Source organism: Notechis scutatus, chromosome 2 (assembly GCF_049901735.1).
Source record: "Notechis scutatus isolate UNSWTSFEM ecotype Mainland chromosome 2, rNotScu1.2, whole genome shotgun sequence".
NCBI classification, from domain to species: Eukaryota; Metazoa; Chordata; class Lepidosauria; order Squamata; family Elapidae; genus Notechis; species Notechis scutatus.
Window position 1 is genome coordinate 75,447,088 of NC_142010.1, and position 21,104 is coordinate 75,468,191.

The window sequence follows — 21,104 nt, forward strand, 5'->3', positions numbered from 1 at the left end:
TTGTAGTGTTTCAATATCAAGGTCAACTGAGCTTTATTTAATTACAGGTTCTCCAAAATGAGTCATTCTAATTCTGGCGCCATAGGATGCTTCAAGAGAAAAGAACAGCATCCTAAAAAGCATGAGACTTTTTGGGCAATTCAATTATCATTTAAAGTCCTACCCCCACCCCCCAAAAGGGTTGCCCAATTTAGCTTTCTAAACCAAACTTCACTAGGTTTTCTTAATAGAAATCTATTTCATTTCTGCATGCTATCTACCAAGGAAACTCTATGCTTTCCCAGGGATGGAAATAGATCTGAAAACAGATGAATTGTATATTTTCTAAATAGGTGGCTCAAGCATCATTTTTTGTTTATTCATTTTAGTAGCCTTTGAGAAAACAGAGTGTGCAATCTGAAGCCATTCCAACAACTAATGAAGCATAACAGGACTGTGTAATCTTCTCCCACATGATTATTTCCATGCCTTCAATATAAGCTAATTCTTATACCCTGTTGTATATTTTGCTTTATCAAAAGAACTAGGTTTGTTATTTCAGCTAGTTTATAATCACAATCATTTTCTTCCAGAGATAGCAGTTGTCATAATTCCCTCTTACTTCTGGCACAGGTGGTGAGCACATTTAACGAGGATGTCCATGCAATGTACTGCGATGATTCCAATCACAAGCAAGCAGATGGGACCCAGCTAAACAGTGAAAGAAGAGTAGAATTAAAAACACATTGTTGCCATTGAAAAGATAAATGCAGGCTTTTAGTAAAAACAGAAGAGTTTTCAGCCAGTCTTGAAACAGTCATCATTCAAAAGAGGGGACGGAAAAAACAACAACCCAGAGGTTGATAATCTGATATTTGAATTTTGGTACATCTACCATGTAAATACTACAGTGCTTATATATATTTTTTGGTTAATTGTCAAACTTACATTAATTTGTAATTCTTACAAGTTTTTACGCCTCATCAATCTCCCAATATTTTGCTGCCAAAATTCAACAGTAAATCACCCTTTTTCCTAATTATTGTGGCCATAAGTTAATTCCTCAAAATGTGAACAACAAAAGCTAAAAATCCAGGCCTCTATCTTCTGATAAGGTCAGGGCCACCTTCCATTGATTGCTAATTGCTGGAAAGAAACACCTCCTCACCCTAAATCTTTTTACTTGCATCCATGCCAACAACATTTCTATATACCAACAACATTTCTATATATCAAACCTCAGCAATATAGGTGAATACCTATATACCAGAATGAGCAACAGAACCCTCCAATAAGCTTCAAAAAGAAAAGACGGAAAGTTCTAATATCTTACTATTACCTGGGTTGCATATGGCACTATGCCATGATATTTTAAATATATCTTCCTAAATAAGTTACATTTAGACAGCTGTTTGTAGCATATTAAGCTATAAACAAACAAACCCCTGTCTGGCTTATCACAAAGTATGAATTCTGTCTGAAGATGCATTGATTTTTTTGTGGATATGTGTTTAATTTAATAGTTCTATTCCCTGCAAAGGGTAGGTGAATTAATTAAGTTTATTCCTCTCAGTTTTTAATTTCCTCTGTCCAATTTCTAACCTTTTTAAAAAAAGTTGCATAAAATGTATGTATGAAAATGTAATGTTTTTTAATACAAATTTTATACACTTCGACTAATACAAATATCTTTACAATCATTTTTTTTCAACATAAAGCATTCTTGTGTTAAGTTTTTATTAACACATACTTTTGTGGGAAATACATAATATAAACTATCAAAAGACAATTGTGTGCCAGTCTAGAAAATGTAAATTAGATAAATATGAAACATATTTCTACTGTTTCTTCAGCATAGTTTCCATTAGCACTCAGTATGTTCATTTTATTAATACTCTGTTAGTACCTTTGAAACTCTTTTTTCAGCTTATTTTTTCCTGAAACCTATTTTTAATAAATATGACAAAAGCACCAAAAAGTCAATGGACAATGAGGAAACGTGTAGCTCCTTAAAGACAGGTTGATTACAGCATCAGGTAAAATGAACTATAATTTACTCTATCAGATACATAAACCTACAAACATCCATAATTCACTATAACTCTTTGTGCATCTGTTCAAGACTAGTGGCACCCCCAAACATTTATATAAATTAGACATAGTCTTTCAGGTGCCAGAAGGTTATGTTATACTGAAATATGCTTGTGTTTTCATTTGATTTTCTGGTTCGTAAACAATTTTTCTATTATTTATCATGTTAATAATCCACTCACTCCTCCAGAAGCTTACTGAGGAGATGTTTCACTGGTTTCAATTCTTCCTCTTTCAAGCAGAATTCTCCATATTATTTGATTATGTGGCTTTCCCTCTCTCTTAGCTACTTCCTCTTGATCCTGTAATTCACTTTGAATCTTTATTTCCATGCTGACATAAGCCATTCACTTTTTTGTCATCTCCTTTTCATAATAGCTTTGCTTGTATTATTGCCATCCTGATGTCTCCTTATTACTATTATAAAAATGTGCTTTAGAAACAGAGAAAGCATGAGAAAGGAGATAAAATTAATGTTAGTCCTTTGAGGTGGGCCAAGTCAGGAAACAGACTCTACAAGTCTGGCTGGAACTTAATTTTATTGATATAGGCCACAATAACAAAACCTTGAAAGCTGACTGAGGTTTCCCCCTCTCTCCCTCTTGTACATTAGTCTAAGGATCAAAAGGAGGACTAATAGAGAACTAATCAGTCCTCTTCCACATGAGGTCTGGCTTTTTGTGTGTATTTTCTTTGTTTCTTGGCCTTAAAGCATGCTTTCACAAACATTGTCTCTGCTTTGCTTCTTCAAAACCATCTCCTTGGCTCTCTTCAGTTACCTACATTCACTTGTGCTGAGGATGTCAAAATAATATAATTAGTACCGTGTAGCTAATTCAGTTCTTTTGTATACCATTCACATGACATTAAAACTATTTTGATATAACCTAATTGAATTATAGCTTATAAAACCTTAATGACAGGTTTCTGAAAAACTTTGAATTGCTGGGAGAGTTCAAATGCTCAAATTAGAGTCATATTTAGTTCATGGAGTATGTTTAAAATGTTAGGGTACAAGATGTCCACATATTTGAGGATATGTTTTTCATTAGTACAGCCTACACACTTAATAATCTAGGTAATTATTTCAAAGAACAGAAAGTAAATATATTACTCAGGCTGTGTTGCATGAATATTATCTGATGTACAAACATGCACTTCCCTAATGTTAGATGGTTTATCAATAGAACAAGATGAGGAGGACACTAAAAATACTCTAGCTTAGATGTTTGCCATGGCTCTTATTCAAATTGCTAGAAAATCGAACAGAGGTACATGTCTGAAGTCCTCTTTTTTCAATGTAAGCAAACATATGTTATGTTTCTCTGTTCTAGCATGTATCATAGCTGCTGTAATTATTTTAAAAGCAGTAAGGGGCCATTTCTCATTATAAATTTTCATTTATGGGGAATATTAATTATCTTATTACCTCACTTTCTCCGCAGTTTTTAAAACACATATAGATATGTGGCAAATTCAGCAGCATTTCTATAAACCTAGTTGATGCAGTAGTAGGAAAAGTACCAGTAATTGAGGGAAAAATATTTTACTCTATCTTTAGCATCTTGATTATTCTTCTCTTGATACAGGTCCACCAAAAATTAAGCTTGCGAATTGTCCATTATTAAAAATTATGTTGCAAGACTTTGCAATAGTAACAGTTAGTTTAGAAAGGATAGCTCAGAGAACGATCAGAAGAGATCCTCATTTTTTTCTCAGAACAAAAATTGCCTGCCAACAACACAAATTTCTTGCTTAAATAAGCAAGAAATAATGTAACGAAACTTGCAAGACAAGTCTTCTTCTCAAAGAATAGCCATGTGATCCCAGCAACTGAAACCAACCAAATGAAAAATTCTTACCACAATACCAGCATTTTTGATTGCTAACGGAAGTCCTAACAGGCCAGTACCAATATTTCCTTTCAAGAGATGTATTAAGGTTTGGTACCATCTGAAGGGGAAAAAAACAATACAGAGAGATTAAGTACTCCAAAGAACCCATTGCTATTTCTTCAATATTAGAGATGTAAAACTTCTACTGTTGGAGAACTGCAACTCTAGAAGTCCATGAAGCATATATAAAGTAAAGGATCTCAGATGTTGAAGTTCAGCAACATTTGGTGATTCTGGAATTTTTCATCCCTGGCTTAGGGCAAAAGAAACGAAAGCTGAAGCTGAAAGATTGCACTTCCTTTGGAGATGTGGGAGGGGTGCCCTATAAAAGTATGTTGTGTTAATTGCAGCATATATGGCAGCAGCCAAACACCTATTTTACAGAAAGCAAGCAGCTGCTGTATCAACTGTTAACACAGTCTTGACCCTATGTCCAGCTTCAGCAGATCTAGTAATTCAACTGATAACACAAAATCTTTTGTTAAAAAGATGCCAAGACAAGCTTTCAAATAATATCACACTAGTAAAATCACAGATACAAATCCAATTACCAAAAAGGTTTCAAAAACTCACAATTTCTCCGAGAAGCAAAGTCATTTTAGACTACAAAGTCTTAGCTTTTCTTGCACTTAACTGATACAGATTAGAGATGTCAAATCAGATACTTTAGAAAGACTGAAAACATGGCCTGTCACTTTATGGGGATTTCTGTGTGCCATCATGAGCAAAGAGCAGATTTCCATGTTCAGAATAGTTTGGGGAAAATACTAATAATGGAAACAAATCTTTGAAATGGGGGAGCCAGCAAATCATAGTTATCTAAAGCAGTCAGAGGCCAGAAAAAATTAACTTTAAAATCTGAAATGTTAAGTAATTCATAATGAAGTAATTTGTAATTGGGATATAAGTCTGCATGCTGTATCCCCAGTAAATCCAGTAAGTTTATCTGTGAATGAACACTGCTTTAGTTTTTTATCTGTAATCAGAATGGGCCCTAACATGATGCCTGCACACTTTTTCCTTAAGGTTAAATTAATTTGCCTATGCATTTAGACGCAGACTGATTCTAATGAAGAATAAAACCACTTACGTTGTTCCATTTGTTTCTCCAAATCGTTGGTAGGATGATGGACTGGAAATATTGTTCAAGCCATCTGGAAAACTGCCATCAGGAGTTACATCTGTTGAACTGTAATCATTGTAGTCTTCATTATACAACCTCTTGGAGGACATTGTGACTGTGGGAAGAGTAGTATTAATAACCGAAGTATTTACTAACTCAACATTTCCCACCTGGGGCTTTGTGGCCTTAACTACACAAAATTTCTCTAGATGGACCATGGCTGTAGCACAAGTATCCTGCTCCTATCAATGGAACAATTTCTGGCACATATAATTATATATGTAGAGTGCCACACCTTCTGACCTACACAAAGATTTGCAACAGGAGCATATTTAAAGGAAAACTCCGGATCAGAGATCAGCACTTTAATATAATTACCACTGAAGTCAAAGTATAACCTTTTCAAAGTCCAAAACACCCACATTTTCTCCCCGCAAGAAACTGCCTCTCTGAAATTCACTCATCCACTCCCACTACCTTGAACAATATCGTCACAGATTTTTGTACTTTGCAGACTGCAGCCTTTCTATCCAATTCTCCCCAACATTCTGTACTCAGAAAAGAGGTCAAGACAGATAGCTTTCTATCAACTAGTTCAGGTGATGTCTCTTTGAAGGGGGCGTGCATAAGTGCACCAACGTGCCTACCGTCCCTGTCCTATTGTTTCTTTTATTTTTATTTTTATTATATGTATCCATGTATTCATAACTATGTTTTTACTTATACCTATTACCTTGTAAGCAATTGACAAAAATAAAATAAATAAATAAATAAATAATTCCTGGACAATATGGGCCAGGCTAGTAGCCAATCATAAGAAGCTGTAGCTTAAGTCTTAAAGACCACAACGAATAAGAATAAACTAGATGAAAAACAGTGGGTGTCAGATTTTAGGATTTTTTTTGGAAAAAAACCCATGAATTATCCAACCAAAATTATGACAAAATTTTTTTACTCGTCTCTTTTCATAGACCCTGACTCAGATACAGAGTGAGATCAAACTAATTTTGATCATATTGCAACAATTTTTATTTGATTCGATTCTTTCAGTGTTAAACAGCTCATCCAACTCTTAACGTCAATTATATTGTCCAATTCTCAGAAAGGGAGAGTATGTTGCAGATCCCATGGTTTAAATCAGGGGTGTCCAACCTTGGCAACTTTAAGACTTGTGGACTTCAACTCCCAGAATTCCTCAGCCAGCTTTGCTGGCTGAGGAATTCTGGGAGTTGAAGTCCACAAGTCTTAAAGTTGCCAAGGTTGGACACCCCTGGTTTAACTTGTAGGATCCAGACGTGAGGCAGGCCCCGGCCCCCACTCTTCTGGCCTTCAGAAAGAATGTTAAGACCAGGGTCTGCCAAATGGCATGGAAGTCAAAATGTGATATACAACCCTGGGATGGTTGGTCTCATGAGTGTGTTCTCTCTACCTTGTTAACTTTTAAACTTTTAATACTGTAACCCTACCTTTTAAATCTTGTTAACATTGTTCTTATTTATGCTTTTGTATCATATGTTTTTCTTTTTATTGTGAGCAGCCCAGAGTCATTGAGGTGAGATACAAATGATGAATAAAAATACATTTCCTTATTGCTAAAAAGCTTTCTCTCAGGAAAATCTGCACAAAAGGAAGATTTATTACTCAGATCAGCTTTTTGTCTATCCAAGGAAATAGAACTAAGAAGCCCAAATATTGACTGTGACAGAAATGAAATACTTTTTGTCTTGGATTTAATTTTTTTTTAACTTTATAGTTTTTCAAAGCATATTTTTTTATCATATGTCACACTTCACATAATTGTTGATTCTGTCTTTAGGGAACTGTAAATTGCAAAACTCTACTTAGAAGAATTTGGGTGCTGTATTAGTGAACAGGTCATCTTGTACTTATATATGACGTGTGGTTTACAATGACCATAGCAGGAAGCTAGCCCTCATTCAGATATAATGTTAAGTGTTCTATGAACGAATCATTTGCTTTGTTCAGCAACCGTGACATGAAAGATCCTGGCGCAGCATTATATATAAACTGTTCTTCAAAAATAGTAATTAAGAAAATTAAGAACAGTTACTAAATGTGCGTTATTTCTTCCATGAACACCAATTTCTCAAAACCATGCATGTCCCAGAGTCATGTGATCATCTTTTGTGAACGTCTTGCAAGCAAAGTTAATGGGGAAGCCAGATTCACTTAACAACCAGATTCACTTAACAACCGTGTTACTAATTTAACAACTGCAGTGTTTCACTTAACAGATGTGGCAAGAAAGGTCATAAAATGGGGCAAAAGTCACTTAACAAATTTCTCACTTAGCAACAGAAATTTTGGGTTCAATTGGGGTTGTAAATCGAGGACTACCTGTATAATAATCTAATGGAGAGCAAGAACAACAAAACAAACTAGGGGCCACTGAATGAATAATAAACATCAATCCCAGTCCTAAGACAAAGTTAAGTTTTCAAAGTTTTCAGGAACCCCTGGAAATATGGCACCAAATAAAAAAACAGATAGTATCTGTAGGTACACAGATTTTCTATAATTTAATCTCATTATATCTTGGGACAATAAACAAAAGTGACAAACTCTCTACTAAAAGATGGCTGAAGGGAAGTAATTTCATATTGCCAAGCTCGATCCACTGTAACATTTGAATTTGGGAACAGTTACAAAGACCAGCCCTTGTTTGTCCATAATCCCAACAATAAAGACAAAAAGGGAGGATGTACATCAAATGTATTCAGTTTGAGCAAAGATCAGTAACAAAAGAGAAACAACCAATCACCCCATCCCAATTCCCAAAAAGATAAAATGATATTTAAATACCAACATAAAATTTGTTTAAAGAAGCCAAAATGAGTCTATTACTCAACAGAATTTGGGTTCATTTTGTCAGCAGATATTGATGATTGCTATGCAAAATGTTGCAACTTTCTGTGTCACAAGGTTTTTTTTTTGTCCTGTCAAAAGGAAGTTAACATGAAATGTGTTAAACCAACCTGGAACATGTAATAAAAGGGATAATAGATTAGCCTTCATAAACAGTCATTAAAGCAGGAACTATTTGGCACGAATGGATGAATTTTACAGCATAGGAGTCACATGGACAAGTTCAGCAAGTTACAAGCTCGATATTTTTCATATTGTTTACCTACTGAGGATAAGATGTTAAATCTGGCTCTAAAGGATAATGTTTGCTGATTGGCAAAATCATGTACTATTTGTTCTCTATTGTTCTCCGATATAAGAATAGTTTCACATTGATATCCAATGCCTATAAGCTTTTTTTCCAATTATTTTCTTATATAATTATTATTTTCTTATTTTCAAATATATTTGAGACCATGAAGACTGAGATTGGCAGACGGCGTAAGAGGAATCAATCTCGTGGAGAAATAATGGCCAAATAATTAGGCCAAATACATTTATTCACAGCCATGTTCTTTCAGTCTTCAACTGACCAGACTCTAATCTCTGGACCTCATTAGATGCACATTCAGATGCTGGTAGCACCAGAGGCGCCCACAAGATGTACCACTTTCATCAGTAGTGCCATCATAAGTTCCAGTTCCTTTCACACACGTGTGTGAGAGCATAATACAGATACAGATACAAACTCAGGGTAAACCGCACCAAACTTGATTGCAAGAAATACGACTTCAGCAACAGAGTGGTCAATGTCTGGAATACTCTACCTGACTCTGTGGTTTCTTCCCCAAATCCCAAAACTTTAACCTTAGACTGTCTACTATTGACCTCACCCCTTTCCTAAGAGGTCTGTAGGGGGCGTGCATAAGCGCACCAACATGCCTACCATCCCCGTCCTATTTTTTCTTTTTCTTATATGTATCCATTTCATGTATCCATAACTATGTTTATACTTATACCTGTTATCTTATAATTGCTTGACTAAATAAATAAATACAAAAGGGACATATTTCCAGTGCAAGGGTACCTTATTCATTTGCCCACTCTTATCTCTCTTCCCCCCACCCCAAGTAGTTATTGCTGTGAGTCATGTTTTTATGAACTTATTCTGTGGTATCTGCAACAACTTGTAGTTTGGATAAAAATCCTTCTATGAACTACAGAGCAATTACACTAAGGGTCTAACAAAAAGTTGTTTCAAAGCTGCATGAATGCATTGTCCACCTTTTAGGCAGAAGAATTTTAGAATCACTGAAGGGTTTCTTTGAGCCTGTAAGATTACAAACTCCATGTATGTTTTTCACAACCACAAAATTCTGAAATACTACAAGAATATATTAAAATTCCACACTTGCTCTGTTGCCCTTCTATTATCAATCTCGATTTCCTAGATACTGTTGCAAAAGCTTTCAGTTTAATATGCTGAAAAGTAATTACCGACTGGTTTTCTTCACAAAATTATGCTAAGTTACTGTGGGCTCATTTAAAGGCTAACCGGAGTCCTTAAGTTAATTGTTGCATTATTATAAATGGCGAGAATGGCACATTCATTTCTGCTGCTTTGAGAAGTTGCAATTTAATCTGAAAATGTCTTTGCAAATATGTTTAACTACAGATAAAATAGTAAAGGAACTAAAATGCAACATTATTCAACTCCCTTATTTACCAAGATCGTATTAATGTTGAGATTTGTAGTCATAGATAGAACCAGTTTGGTCTAGAGGTTAAGGCACCCATTAGAAAACAAGAGACATTTGAACATGAGTTCAAATCCTACCTTAGCTAAGAAAGCCAGTTGGGTGACCTTGGGCCAGTCACTCTCAGCCCAACTCACCTCACAGGTTGCTGTTATGGGGAAAATAGGTGGAGGAAGGCGCATTGGATATATTCATTACCCTGAGTTATTTGTTGTAGAGTTGTAATTGCAGGAATGTTCCAATCTCGGATGGCAAATCTCAGATAAAGAAGCTGCTGCTTTAGGAGTGGGAGGAGCATATACAGTTGAGCAGCTATTTTGTTCTGGACCATTTGGTACAATTCCTACTCAAGTTGTTCTTCCTCCTGCTATGTTAACTATTGTTTCTGAGTGTGCCTTTCATGCTTTTCTTAAGGTACCCCAAGCTGGAGAACCTAGAGCAAATTTTTCAAACATTCGACAGAATGCCAATGAGCCTTATGCTGACTTTGTTGAGCGTCTGTCCAAAGCAATTAGACAGCAGTTTGATCATCAGGAAGCTGCTGGTGAAATTCTTCGCCAATTAGCTATTGAAAATGCTTTACAGCCGTTAAAGGCTACTACTCATTACACTCTGGCAGATATGCTGCGAGTCTGCCAGGATATTGGATCACAAACATAAAATGCATATGTTAGCAGCTGCTATTCAGAAAGGACAGCGACCAATTGGTAACTGTTTTAAGTGTAAGAAGCCTGGCCACTTTCAGAAGGACTGTCGTTCTACACCTTCTATGCCTCAGAATCGTCCTTCTAAGAAGTGCCCTATTTGTAAAAAGGGATTTCATTGGACCAATCAATGTCGGTTTCGGTCGGGAAACTTGCCAATGGGTGTGGCACCCACCCAGAATCCAAAACGTGCCTTTCCCATCACTCTGACTCCTCCAGCAGTCTCTCTCACTCCTCCCCAGCCGCAGCCGGTAGCGCTGGGATCGATTTAATCACTCAAGAGGAAATTGAGTTTAAATTTCCCATGGAAGTTAAAGTAGTTCCATCTCAATTTAAAGGTCCTCTTCCTTCAGGATTAGTTGGCTTAATTTTGCCTCGTTCTTCTGAACACAAAAAGGGCTGTTTTGTTGTGCCTGGGGTAATAGATTCAGATTACACTGGTATCCTCATGATTCAGATTTGGGTGAATCTTCCTCAAGTTCTTCCTTGTAATTCTTCTGTTGCTCAATTGCTTCTTCTTCCACATGAAATTCCATCTCCTGGTATAGGTAATCGTGGGGATGCAGGATTTGGATCAACTTCTTTATCTGTAGGCTTACTTCATCAGCTGAACTCCTCTCGTCCTTTGTTAACGCTCTTCCTTAATAAACAACCATTTCAAGGGTTATTGGATACTGGAGCCGATGTTACTGTCATCTCCTCTTTACAGTGGCCAGTACAGTGGGCAAAAATGACAGTTTCTTCATTGTGGGGAATAGGAGGTTCTACAGCTGCTTGGCAGAATGTTCAAGAAATTAATGTTACAACATCTGCTGGTAAGTCCTTTTTCCTACAACCATACATTCTAGATATTCATACTAATATTTGGGGCCGTGATATCCTTTCTCTTCTTAATGCTCATTTGATTCTTGATGATGGCTCTTCCTCTTAAATGGCTCTGTTCTACGCCGGTTTGGGTGGAACAATGGCCATTATCAAGGGAAAAACTCACTGCTTTATAACAATTGGTTCAAGAACAATTGGCTGCTGGTCATATAGAACCTTCTACTAGTCCTTGGAATACTCCTGTTTTTGTTATAAAAAAGAAAAATGGGAAATGGCACCTCCTGCAGGGTTTAAGAGAAATTAATAAATGTATCCAACCCATGGGTCCTTTACAATGTGGTCTACCAAATCCTAACTTAATTCCTAATTTTTATAAATTATTGGTAGTTGATCTTAAAGACTGCTTTTTTACTATACCTTTGCAGCCTCAAGACAAAGAAAAATTTGCATTTACTGTCCCAGTTTTTAATAATAGCATGCCCACAAAAGCGATATCATTGGCGAGTGTTGCCTCAGGGAATGCTTAATTCCCCTACACTTTGTCAATATTTTGTGGATAATGCCCTTCAACCCTTTCGGAATAAATTTCCTTCCTATTTAGTTTATCATTATATGGATGATATATTGATAGTAGCCCCGGATTTTGATGAATCTAAGTTGTTAAAAGAGTTAACGGATACTGTGGCACAACAGGGATTGTATATAGTCTCAGACAAAATTCAAAAGGTAGAACCCTATACCTACTTAGGACATAGAATGTTGCACAATTTCTCCATTCCAATTCTTCCTGAATTACAAGTACAGAAATCATATACACTAGTACAATGGCAAAAATTACTTGGCATTATTAATTGGGCACGTCCATTCTTCTACATTACAACTGGTGATATGTTGCCCTTATTTCTGTCTTTGAAGGGAGCACAATCACCAGGAGATCTAGTTGTATTAACTGATCTTCAAAGAACATGCCTTCAAGAAATATTGAATAAGTTTAAGCATTGATATGTGGACAGGATAACATCCTTAACAATAGGACTTTGCTTAGCTATTCTTCCCACTGCACCCTTACCCACAGGATGTCTTTATTCTAATGCGTCCCCACAAGCAATCAACATTCATGAATGGATTAATTTGTCAGCTACTCCGCCTAGAAACATTTATCCCTATCAATCAGCATTAGAGGATTTGATTATTAAAGGTTGTAAACGAGCCTTACATCTTACAGGACAGGATCTCATTAGCATAGCTTTTCACTCGTACAAAAGTTGAACATGAGCATTTGATGATGATTTCAGAATCATATCAGATAGCCTTTTCTCAATATGTGGGAAACTTGTTGTATTCTTTACCCAAGGATCCTAGAATAGTGGTTACTACTACTTTAAATCCGGCCTTTTCTTCCATTTTTGTGCGAAATCCTATTTCTAAAGCTCTTACAGTCTTTACTGATGGATCACCTACAAGGGGTGTGGTTGTCTGGCAGATTCAACAACAATGGTATTCTAAATTTACTGCCACACAGAATTCAGCTCAACGTGCTGAGCTGGCTGCTGTGATTTTGGCTTTACAATTGTTCAATGACCAACCTATTAACTTGATAGTTGATACTTAATATGTGTATTTAGCTATGCAATCTCTTCCCTTTTCTTATTGTGCTTTCTCTTTGGATAAGAATTTGTTATCCTTGTTTTTATCTTTAAAGAATAGTTTGGAAACTCGCTTGTATTCTTTGTATGTAGAACACATTCGAAGTCATACTCCCTTTACTAATGCCTTGACTGAAGGAAATCGGAAGGCAGATGAATCCTTAAAGGATGTTGCATCTTTGTTTGTTGATCCTGTTGATAGTCATTCTTATTTTCATCAAAATGCCAAATCGCTTGCAAAGCAATTTAAAATTTCATTATCTCAAGCCCGGGATATTGTCCGTGCTTGTCCAGCTTGTCAGCAACTGGCAGTTCCCTTTCCAGTGGGTGTCAACCCACGAGGAACCCAAGCTAATCAAATTTGGCAAATGGATGTAACTCAATTTTCAACCTTTAAGCCATACTGTTATCTTCATACGTCTATTGACACTTATTCACATTTCCTTTGGGTTACTGCTTCAAAACATGAACGTACTTCAGATGTTATTTCTCATTGCTTATCCTCTTTTGCTGTAATGGGTCGGCCTTCTCAGTTTAAAACTGACAATGGCCCCGCTTATATTAGTACGGAATTTCAAACCTTTTGTCAGAAATGGAATATTACTTTAGTGCACGGAATTCCTTACAACTCTCAGGGTCAAGCTATAGTTGAGCGAGCTCATCGTACTTTTAAGGCATTGCTTCAGAAACAATTACAAACTGAGTCTGGCCCTTACCATCTGCGAAAGATTCAAAATCTCATTGCTGTAGCATTATATACTTGGAATTATTTAACCTTTTTAGATTCTCTTGCAGACTCACCTGTTAATTTGCATTTTCGAACTACTGAATCTTTAGCAAGGCCTTTGGTAAAGTATCGCCAAGCTCCAGATCCAACCTGGAAAGGCCCTACACCGCTGATCACCTGGGGTCGCGGTTACGCCGCCATGAAAGATCCTTCTACTAGACAAGCAGTGTGGGTTCCAGCGCGCTGTGTTCGTCCATATCATGGCATGGCATCAGGGCCTTCACAACCCGATTCCGGATTTCAATCTTCATCTGAACACAGAAGTCCATCTTCCAAGGTCAAAGCACCCGCAACCCATCACTTGGGGCCAGGTTAAATCAAGCTCAACAACAACTGCAACAGGCCTCATTACCTCAGACTCCTGAAAATCTTGTTGCTGCTGTTTTTGCTATTATTACTGCTAACTCTGTTACCATTTTACTTTGTATTTTCTTGTTTATGGTTAATGGTGTTTCTGCTCAAAATGACACTTCTGTGGTTCGTCTTAACCCTAATTTGTGGGTTCGTCATGCCCAATACATGTTTATGACCCATGGCACAAATATTACTTTATACTATGAGCCCCCAATGGCATTTGGTCAAATTTCTTTTATCCCTAACTTGATCATGTCTTCTACATTTATTGTCTCACAACTACAATCTATTTCACACTCCTGGCTATTTTCTAAACCCCCTATGCAATTGAATTATGTCCGTTGGCATTACTTGAAAGTTAGTCAATTTACAAGGGGTCTGTGTTTCTGTTGTCACGCTAAACACACTTGGCTTCATAATTGGTCTGATTATGATGATGCTCAGCACATATTTAAAAAGCTAGGGAATTATAGTTATTGTTCTGACTACTATTGGTTGTCAGGTACCTTTAATTCTTCTTTGCATGGAATTAATATAGCTCCTGATATGTATCCTGACAATTTTCCTATTTTTAATGCCTCTGATCAATCTAATACAGGATCGATATGCGCTGGTTGGCAGCTTAAGGATCCTAATATGTGGTTCTTTTTTGATAAATATGCCACTAATGTTCATCCTTAGAATTTTTCATTATTGGAATAAAACTATTGAGGATGAGCTTGCCAATTTACAATCATACATTCAAAATAATATCCATGCTCATTACTCACCTTTTGAGTGGCTAACCAATTGGCTCCCTGATTGGTCTTGGCTCAGACAGTTTTCCTTTATGTTATAATTATTATTATTGTACTAATTGCAACCTGTTGTTTTATTCAATGTATTCCAAATTTATTTGCATTGTTTCGTCCTTCTTCCCCCTCTCTTACTCCTCTACAATTGCGATACATTCATAAATCTTTGAATCCTCCATTTAAAATAAAAAACGAGGATATGTAGAGTTGTAATTGCAGGAATGTTCCAATCTCGGATGGCAAACCTCAGATAAAGAATGTTTCCAAGCAAATACAACTCAGGCAAACAAAGTCACTAATCTAAAGGAGGATTAGAGAGAGGAAGTAAACATGTTAGACTTTAACTAGAGATAATTAATTGTGTTAATTACTATGCTAAACAGTAACGAAAGTTAAGCAGTAACCAAAGTTAACCAATGTTGGAGGATAACTAAAAATGTGTATAAATGCAAGACTAGATTCCAATAAAGACCATCATGATTCAGTTGATCATGATCAAACAACTCGACTGCCTCGTCATTACAACAATTTGTAAAAATAATAAAAGCAGGATATCAATAAACACTCTAATTTGGGAATCTTCACATAGTTTTGAAAAAGCAATATGCAAAAGAAATACTTATTTGAGCAATCATCACGTCCTGTGCTAAACACATTTTTAATGAAAACTGAAAATATTCATGACACCCTTACTAGCCAGATCATATACCGATGCTAACCACTCCTGATCTGGCAGTGAACATGTAAGAGATACGAAAAGATCCCTTAAGTCTTCTCTCCCATTGACATTCGGGCTGAAATGAAGTGCGTCTCACAGTAGGAAATAAACCAATATCAGTCACACAAATAAAAACCATAAGAAATACCCTCAAGACATGGAATTCTTTTGTACATGCTAAAGGCTCTCCAGATGTAGACCTGTCACCCAAAGCTGATACCAAAACACACAAACGATACAAAGACTATCTCACCCTGCAGGTGAAAAGTTAGCACTTCTCAGACCCAACGCAAACCTTTCAGGCAAATCACCTCCACAGCTCTAGCAGGGCTTGGACTTTCCTACAAATATTTCCAAAACTTGCTTTTAAAACATGCCCATCTTCAAGAGCAGAACTCTATGATTTTATCTGCTGTCAAACAAATTCAGCTTCCACTTCAAGTAGGTATCCTCTGCTCACTTACCTGGCCCCAGAACGGACCAGAATTTTCTTCTAACAGTTATTTATACAGATAAAGAATGCTGAAGAAATTTAGGCACTGTTTAATCTATTTGGAAGTGTATAGAGTTAGCATTTGCTTAATAAGCCTGAAACAATTTAGATCAAACATTAACAAACAAGTATTGCTTTAGGCTGAAATGTTGATCTTTACAATTTTAGATTATATGACAAAGACTTGTTTGTACTAAATTTTTGATTAAGCCTTCTGATCTTCTTTGCTGGGTTGTAAAATATTGGAATTGGCCTCTTGATACCTTGTCACTGTGTAGAGATAAAGCACTATTGTAGGAATTTAAATGTAATACCCATAGGCATTGTCTTATGTAACTTTCTACAACAATATCTGAAGCTTTTACCAAAACCCACCTTCTCATAAATGTGTTTTTAAAATATAGGCATGTAAGGAGCCAGCTTTGTCACAGAATTCATCCCCATAATTGCTCAATCATAGGGAGTTTCCTTTATTTTCAAATATACAATGAAACTGAACTTCTCAGTATCAACTATTTCTTTAAATGACGAGAAATGACCCCAAAACAATTTATAATATCTAGTAAGCAAGCAGCATTGATCATTTCTAATACATGGCAAAAGTATTTGTTTTGCCAGTCAGGGCAAGAAAACTCTCCAACAAATCTGAGTACAGATAGTTATCCAGCAACAACTGAATCATGTAATCCTCCTAGCCCACTAGAAACATGAGAAATGAACTAAAAGAATACATTGACATGACTGTTGTTATACTCCTACGCACCCAGACTTAATGTCACCCTATAATTTCTGTAAATAAGCACAAGAGCTCTACTTTGAAAATCAGCCAGTAGAGGCATTTCATCACAAGTAGGTTCTTTTATTTTACTTTTTAAGATTAGAGATTACAAAACAGAAGGAACCATAAAAGGCTAATTCTATCCTAAATAGCAAACAAAGAAAAAGAACCCTGCTAAAGGAAAAATACCAGACATTTACAACCTTAGATAGGAGAAAAGTTAGCAAAGCAAAAGGATCCTTCAGAGATCAAGGGTGACCTATGTTCTTGTCCTTTTCTGACCGCAGTCCAAAACACAGTAGTGAGTACTTTTCATTCAAACACTAACTAAACTGCAGAAAACTGTCTTTGGCATGGATAGAATATTCAAAACTCAGGATAGTTTTAGAATTTATAATTCTCGAGAGTTTCTTCGAGAATTCTATATTTATGACAATAATGCAATAGTAGTGCAAAAAACAGATGCTATGGTTTACCTTATTTGGTTATTGCCTTCTAATGATGATCACTGTTATGGGAAGCTATAGATCAAGACCAACATGCTGAAGTAAATCACAAATTGACTATTTCCCCAATAGGGGAGGATATTATATTACACTTAGGCTCCAATTTACCCCTCTGTTTTCCAGATGTGTTTAAACTCTGGAAAGTCCTGGACTGGTCCTCACTTTACCACTCATTCACTGACTGTACAAATGTACAACATCGTTGAAAAAAAGTGATACTTAGGATCAGTTCTCACAGTCATGCAACCCAGGTACTCAGTGACATGCTTGCAATTACAATGCTGCAATATCCTATGGTCACACAATCGCCATTTGCGACCTTTATTGCCAGCTTCTGACAAGCAAAGTCAATGATGAAGCCGGTAGAAGGCTGCAGATCTTGTCATCTCACGCTCAGTAATGGCACAGGATTTGCTTAATAACATTAACTAGAAGTGCCGGAACTGCCCTCACTAAACGATGCAGTCATACAGTGTCACATTTCGTGATGTCACTTAGCTATGGAAATTCCAGTTGTTAAGTGAGGACTACCTCTTCAGTGTTCACACATGTCTGTAGAACATCAAACTGGAGAGAGCTGTTTCAGAGTCTTGTTCTTCATTGTTTCTGCATCCTACTTTGGCTAATGTAGCATGCTTGAAAGTCTCTATTTAGGGATTACAGAGGCAACTATTAGTTCTAGCTTTGAAGCATTTCGTAAGTTGCCTCCAGATCATCATTTCCCTAAACAGGAAGAACTTCATTGCAAAAACATATTTTACACACAAACATACGTACCCACACATGCACACAGAGTCATTATCTAAACCGCACCTACTCCAGTACAGTGTTCATATACTGCATTTTTCTTTTTCCTGTTTCTTTATTCACAAGTATTCCAATGGCAATTATTCCAACACACATTAAACATTCTTCAGAGCACGATATTTATTTAGAAATACCTCATTTTTACCCTTTCCCAATACAAGGAGGTCCACAGAGTTTCCAACTGGTCACATATATACTATCTCTGTAAACAACTACTCAATTCCGGGGGGGGACCCAATCCCTTTCACTTGCTTGGTTTCACTTTTTAACAAATGCTCTGTCCATGGTTAAAGGATAGATTTAAAAAGCGTAACGCTTTTCACATAAACTTAATGTTTTCTCAGCTGATATTTGCCAGACTACCCACTCCCGAGCCTTCATTTCCCTCCACCCGACCCCGGGGCTGTGCCAGCCTTGTGGGCCTCCGCACAGCTGAGAGAAAACCCGGACGCTCCCCTGCCTCGGGGCTCCTGAATGCTTGGCTGCATCAGCGAAATGAAAGCAGCCTAAGAAAAGCAGCCCCGTTGTTTCCCCATGCACGCAAGCCAAGCCCCTAGTCCTCATGCCCCCGGATCCTCCTAAGCCGGTTCCCTTATCAAGCTGCCACAGCCTCTTTTCGAGCAAAGCCAGACCCACCTCCACCATGAATCTCTTTTCCTTTTCCTTTTCCTTTTCCTTTTCACCGGCTTTCCATTTTGGCCCCTTCCTGTGACAGGTCATCTGATTGAACTTGCTTTCTCCTCTCACGTGACCACGCCGGGTCCGCGGTCGACGTGGAGATGGTGTGACGCTTTCGGGGACGCGGAGTTGTACTCCGCCCCGGCTCGGCAACTCCGACTTCCGCCTCAAAAAAACCTAAACAGCGGCTCTGTTTTGGTTTTGAGTCTTCACGCTTTGATTTGCGCTCCTTAGAGGGGCGCCGGTTCGTTGCAGCGGAGAAGCCGCTGTGACTTGCTGCTCCTTGAGCTAAGCTCGGCCGCACTTCTTCTTCCTCCCGCTCTGCGGCGGCGCTTTTTCCGCAGGAGACGCACCGAGGCCAAGGCGGAACCCGCCGGCTGCGGTTTAGCTTGCCTGGCCTTCGCGAGGCAAGACCCGGCTCTTGTATTGCAGCAGCAGCCCGGGTCCGTCTGGTTAGTGCATCTGTAGGGAGCTCGGTTGGTAGCAAAGCATCGGGAATCCCAAAGGTGCTTTTTTTTTTTTTTTTTCAGGAGGCAACTGGACTTTGTTTTTTCTTTTTCTTTGAAGACGTTTCGCTTCTCATCCAAGAAGCTTCTTCAGCTCTGACAGGAATGGAAAGATTTATACTCCTTGCAGACAGCTGGTCATTTGCATCCTTTTAGAGGGCCTTTGAAGCACTTGGAGGTTTATCTGTGTCCTCAGGGTCACCTGAGTGGTGCTCCTGGTTCCTGTAGTCTGCAATTTTTTTCCTCTAGAAATCCGTTCCTACTCCCACAGCATTCAAAGGGTGTTCATCCCAAATTGTTTTGTGGCTTTCTTGGTACAGTTATCAGCTGTTGCTGTCGTTATTCCTAATGAGAAATCATGCAATCGTTCTGAGTGGTGGTCTCCTTTTCGCAGGGGCTGCAGCTCTCTTCCCAAAATGGATTCTGACGATGAGTGAATATTTTTTGGTGTTGTAAAATGCTTTGAGCTATTTCAAAATGGAGAAAGTAAATGATAAAGAATAAGACGGAATCTTTTGGGCAGCAAAAGGAAGAAAAAAGGAGTGGTTTCTAGCCCTCAATTTTTAGCTGTTGCCAAAGAGCAGCAGCTTCAGATTTTTGGTAAATTTATTAACTAGAAGGCCAAGGAGAAAGGAAGGAGTTCTTGCGGGATTTTTTTTTACTGGGACTTGAATGGCCTATTAATTAAATGCATTATTATTATTATTTCTGCCAGGTATCAAATGCATGCACCTGGCTCATTTCAGCCAGGCTTTGTTGAAACAGGGCTTGGTCACCTCCTGTTTGGATCAGTACAGCACACTCTTAAGTTGTAACTGGTTCAGAATGCCCTGGGCGGGGCAATTGTTGTACCACTCTGCCAAACTGCGTTGGCTTCCGCCAGATGTCTAGCTGCAATCCAGGGTGTTGGTTATTAAATGTAAAGACCTGGTGTGGCACAGGGCTATATAATGTGACTGCCTACCTCCCATTTGTTCTGCTTGTTGCATAGATTCGACAAAAATCACCATGCTTCAAGTCCCTTTTGTGAGAGTGCCATCTAGCGGCTCCAGTAAGCATGGTTTTTTTTGTGTCAAAGCACCTGATCTGTGGAAGAGTTTCCCCCACAAGATTTAGATGACTCTATTATAAGGCTCTTAATAAGGCAGTGTTTCTCAACCTTGGCGATTCTTAAGATCTGTGGACTTGAACTCCCAGAATTCCCCAGCCAGGACATCTGACTGGAGAATTCTGGGAATTGAAGTCCGCAAATCTTAAAAGTCTCGAAGGTTGAGAAACCCTGCTTTAAGACAAGGGTCTTCAAACTTGGCAAGTTTAAGACTTGTGGACTTCAACTCCCAGAATTCCTGAGCTAACATGACTGGAGGAGGAATTCTGGGAGTTGAAGTCCCCAAGTCTTAAAGCTGTCAAGTTTGAAGACCCTTCCTCTAAGGCAGTGTTTCTCAAACTTGGCCACTTTTAATTTATGACTGGTCCTTGGTGCCAAGTTTGCTTGTTTTCATGGAGACATTTCATTACCCAAATTAGGTAACATCAGTGCTAGTAAAGAGTACTGTTTGCTGTCTGTTTATACAATTATGTCCGTTTATACTGACCAAACCGCACTCTTTACTAGCACTGATGAGTTTATCCACTTGGGATAATGAAACTTCTGCAAGAAAACAAGCAAACTCGGAGAGCACCAAGGACCCCTCATTTCAACCGAGCTACAAATATCCTCCTTTATTGGTACTTTAAGATATGTGAACTTCAACTCCTAAAATTCCCCAACCAGGCTAAGTAGGACTTCTGGGAGTTG

General features: G+C 37.8%; 1 protein-coding gene across 3 annotated transcripts in view; it reads right to left on the bottom strand.

Annotated features, from left to right (window-relative positions):
• Nucleotides 1-19,105, bottom strand: part of LOC113424338 (proton-coupled amino acid transporter 1-like) — a 38,977-nt gene extending 19,872 nt beyond the window's left edge. The window contains exons 1-4 of one of the 3 annotated variants that reach the window (XM_026686003.2): nucleotides 18,759-19,105; nucleotides 5,056-5,203; nucleotides 3,933-4,023; nucleotides 602-690 (exon numbers count right to left, since the gene is read on the bottom strand). In XM_026686003.2, coding sequence (XP_026541788.1) covers nucleotides 602-690; nucleotides 3,933-4,023; nucleotides 5,056-5,198 — 323 coding nt within the window. In that variant the 5' untranslated portion in view covers nucleotides 5,199-5,203; nucleotides 18,759-19,105. Of the gene's footprint in view, nucleotides 1-601; nucleotides 691-3,932; nucleotides 4,024-5,055; nucleotides 5,359-18,758 lie in introns of those variants that run through there. The other 2 variants (XM_087955126.1, XM_087955125.1) reach the window with 2 other exon arrangements.
• Between the last annotated feature and the right edge of the window lie 1,999 nt (nucleotides 19,106-21,104).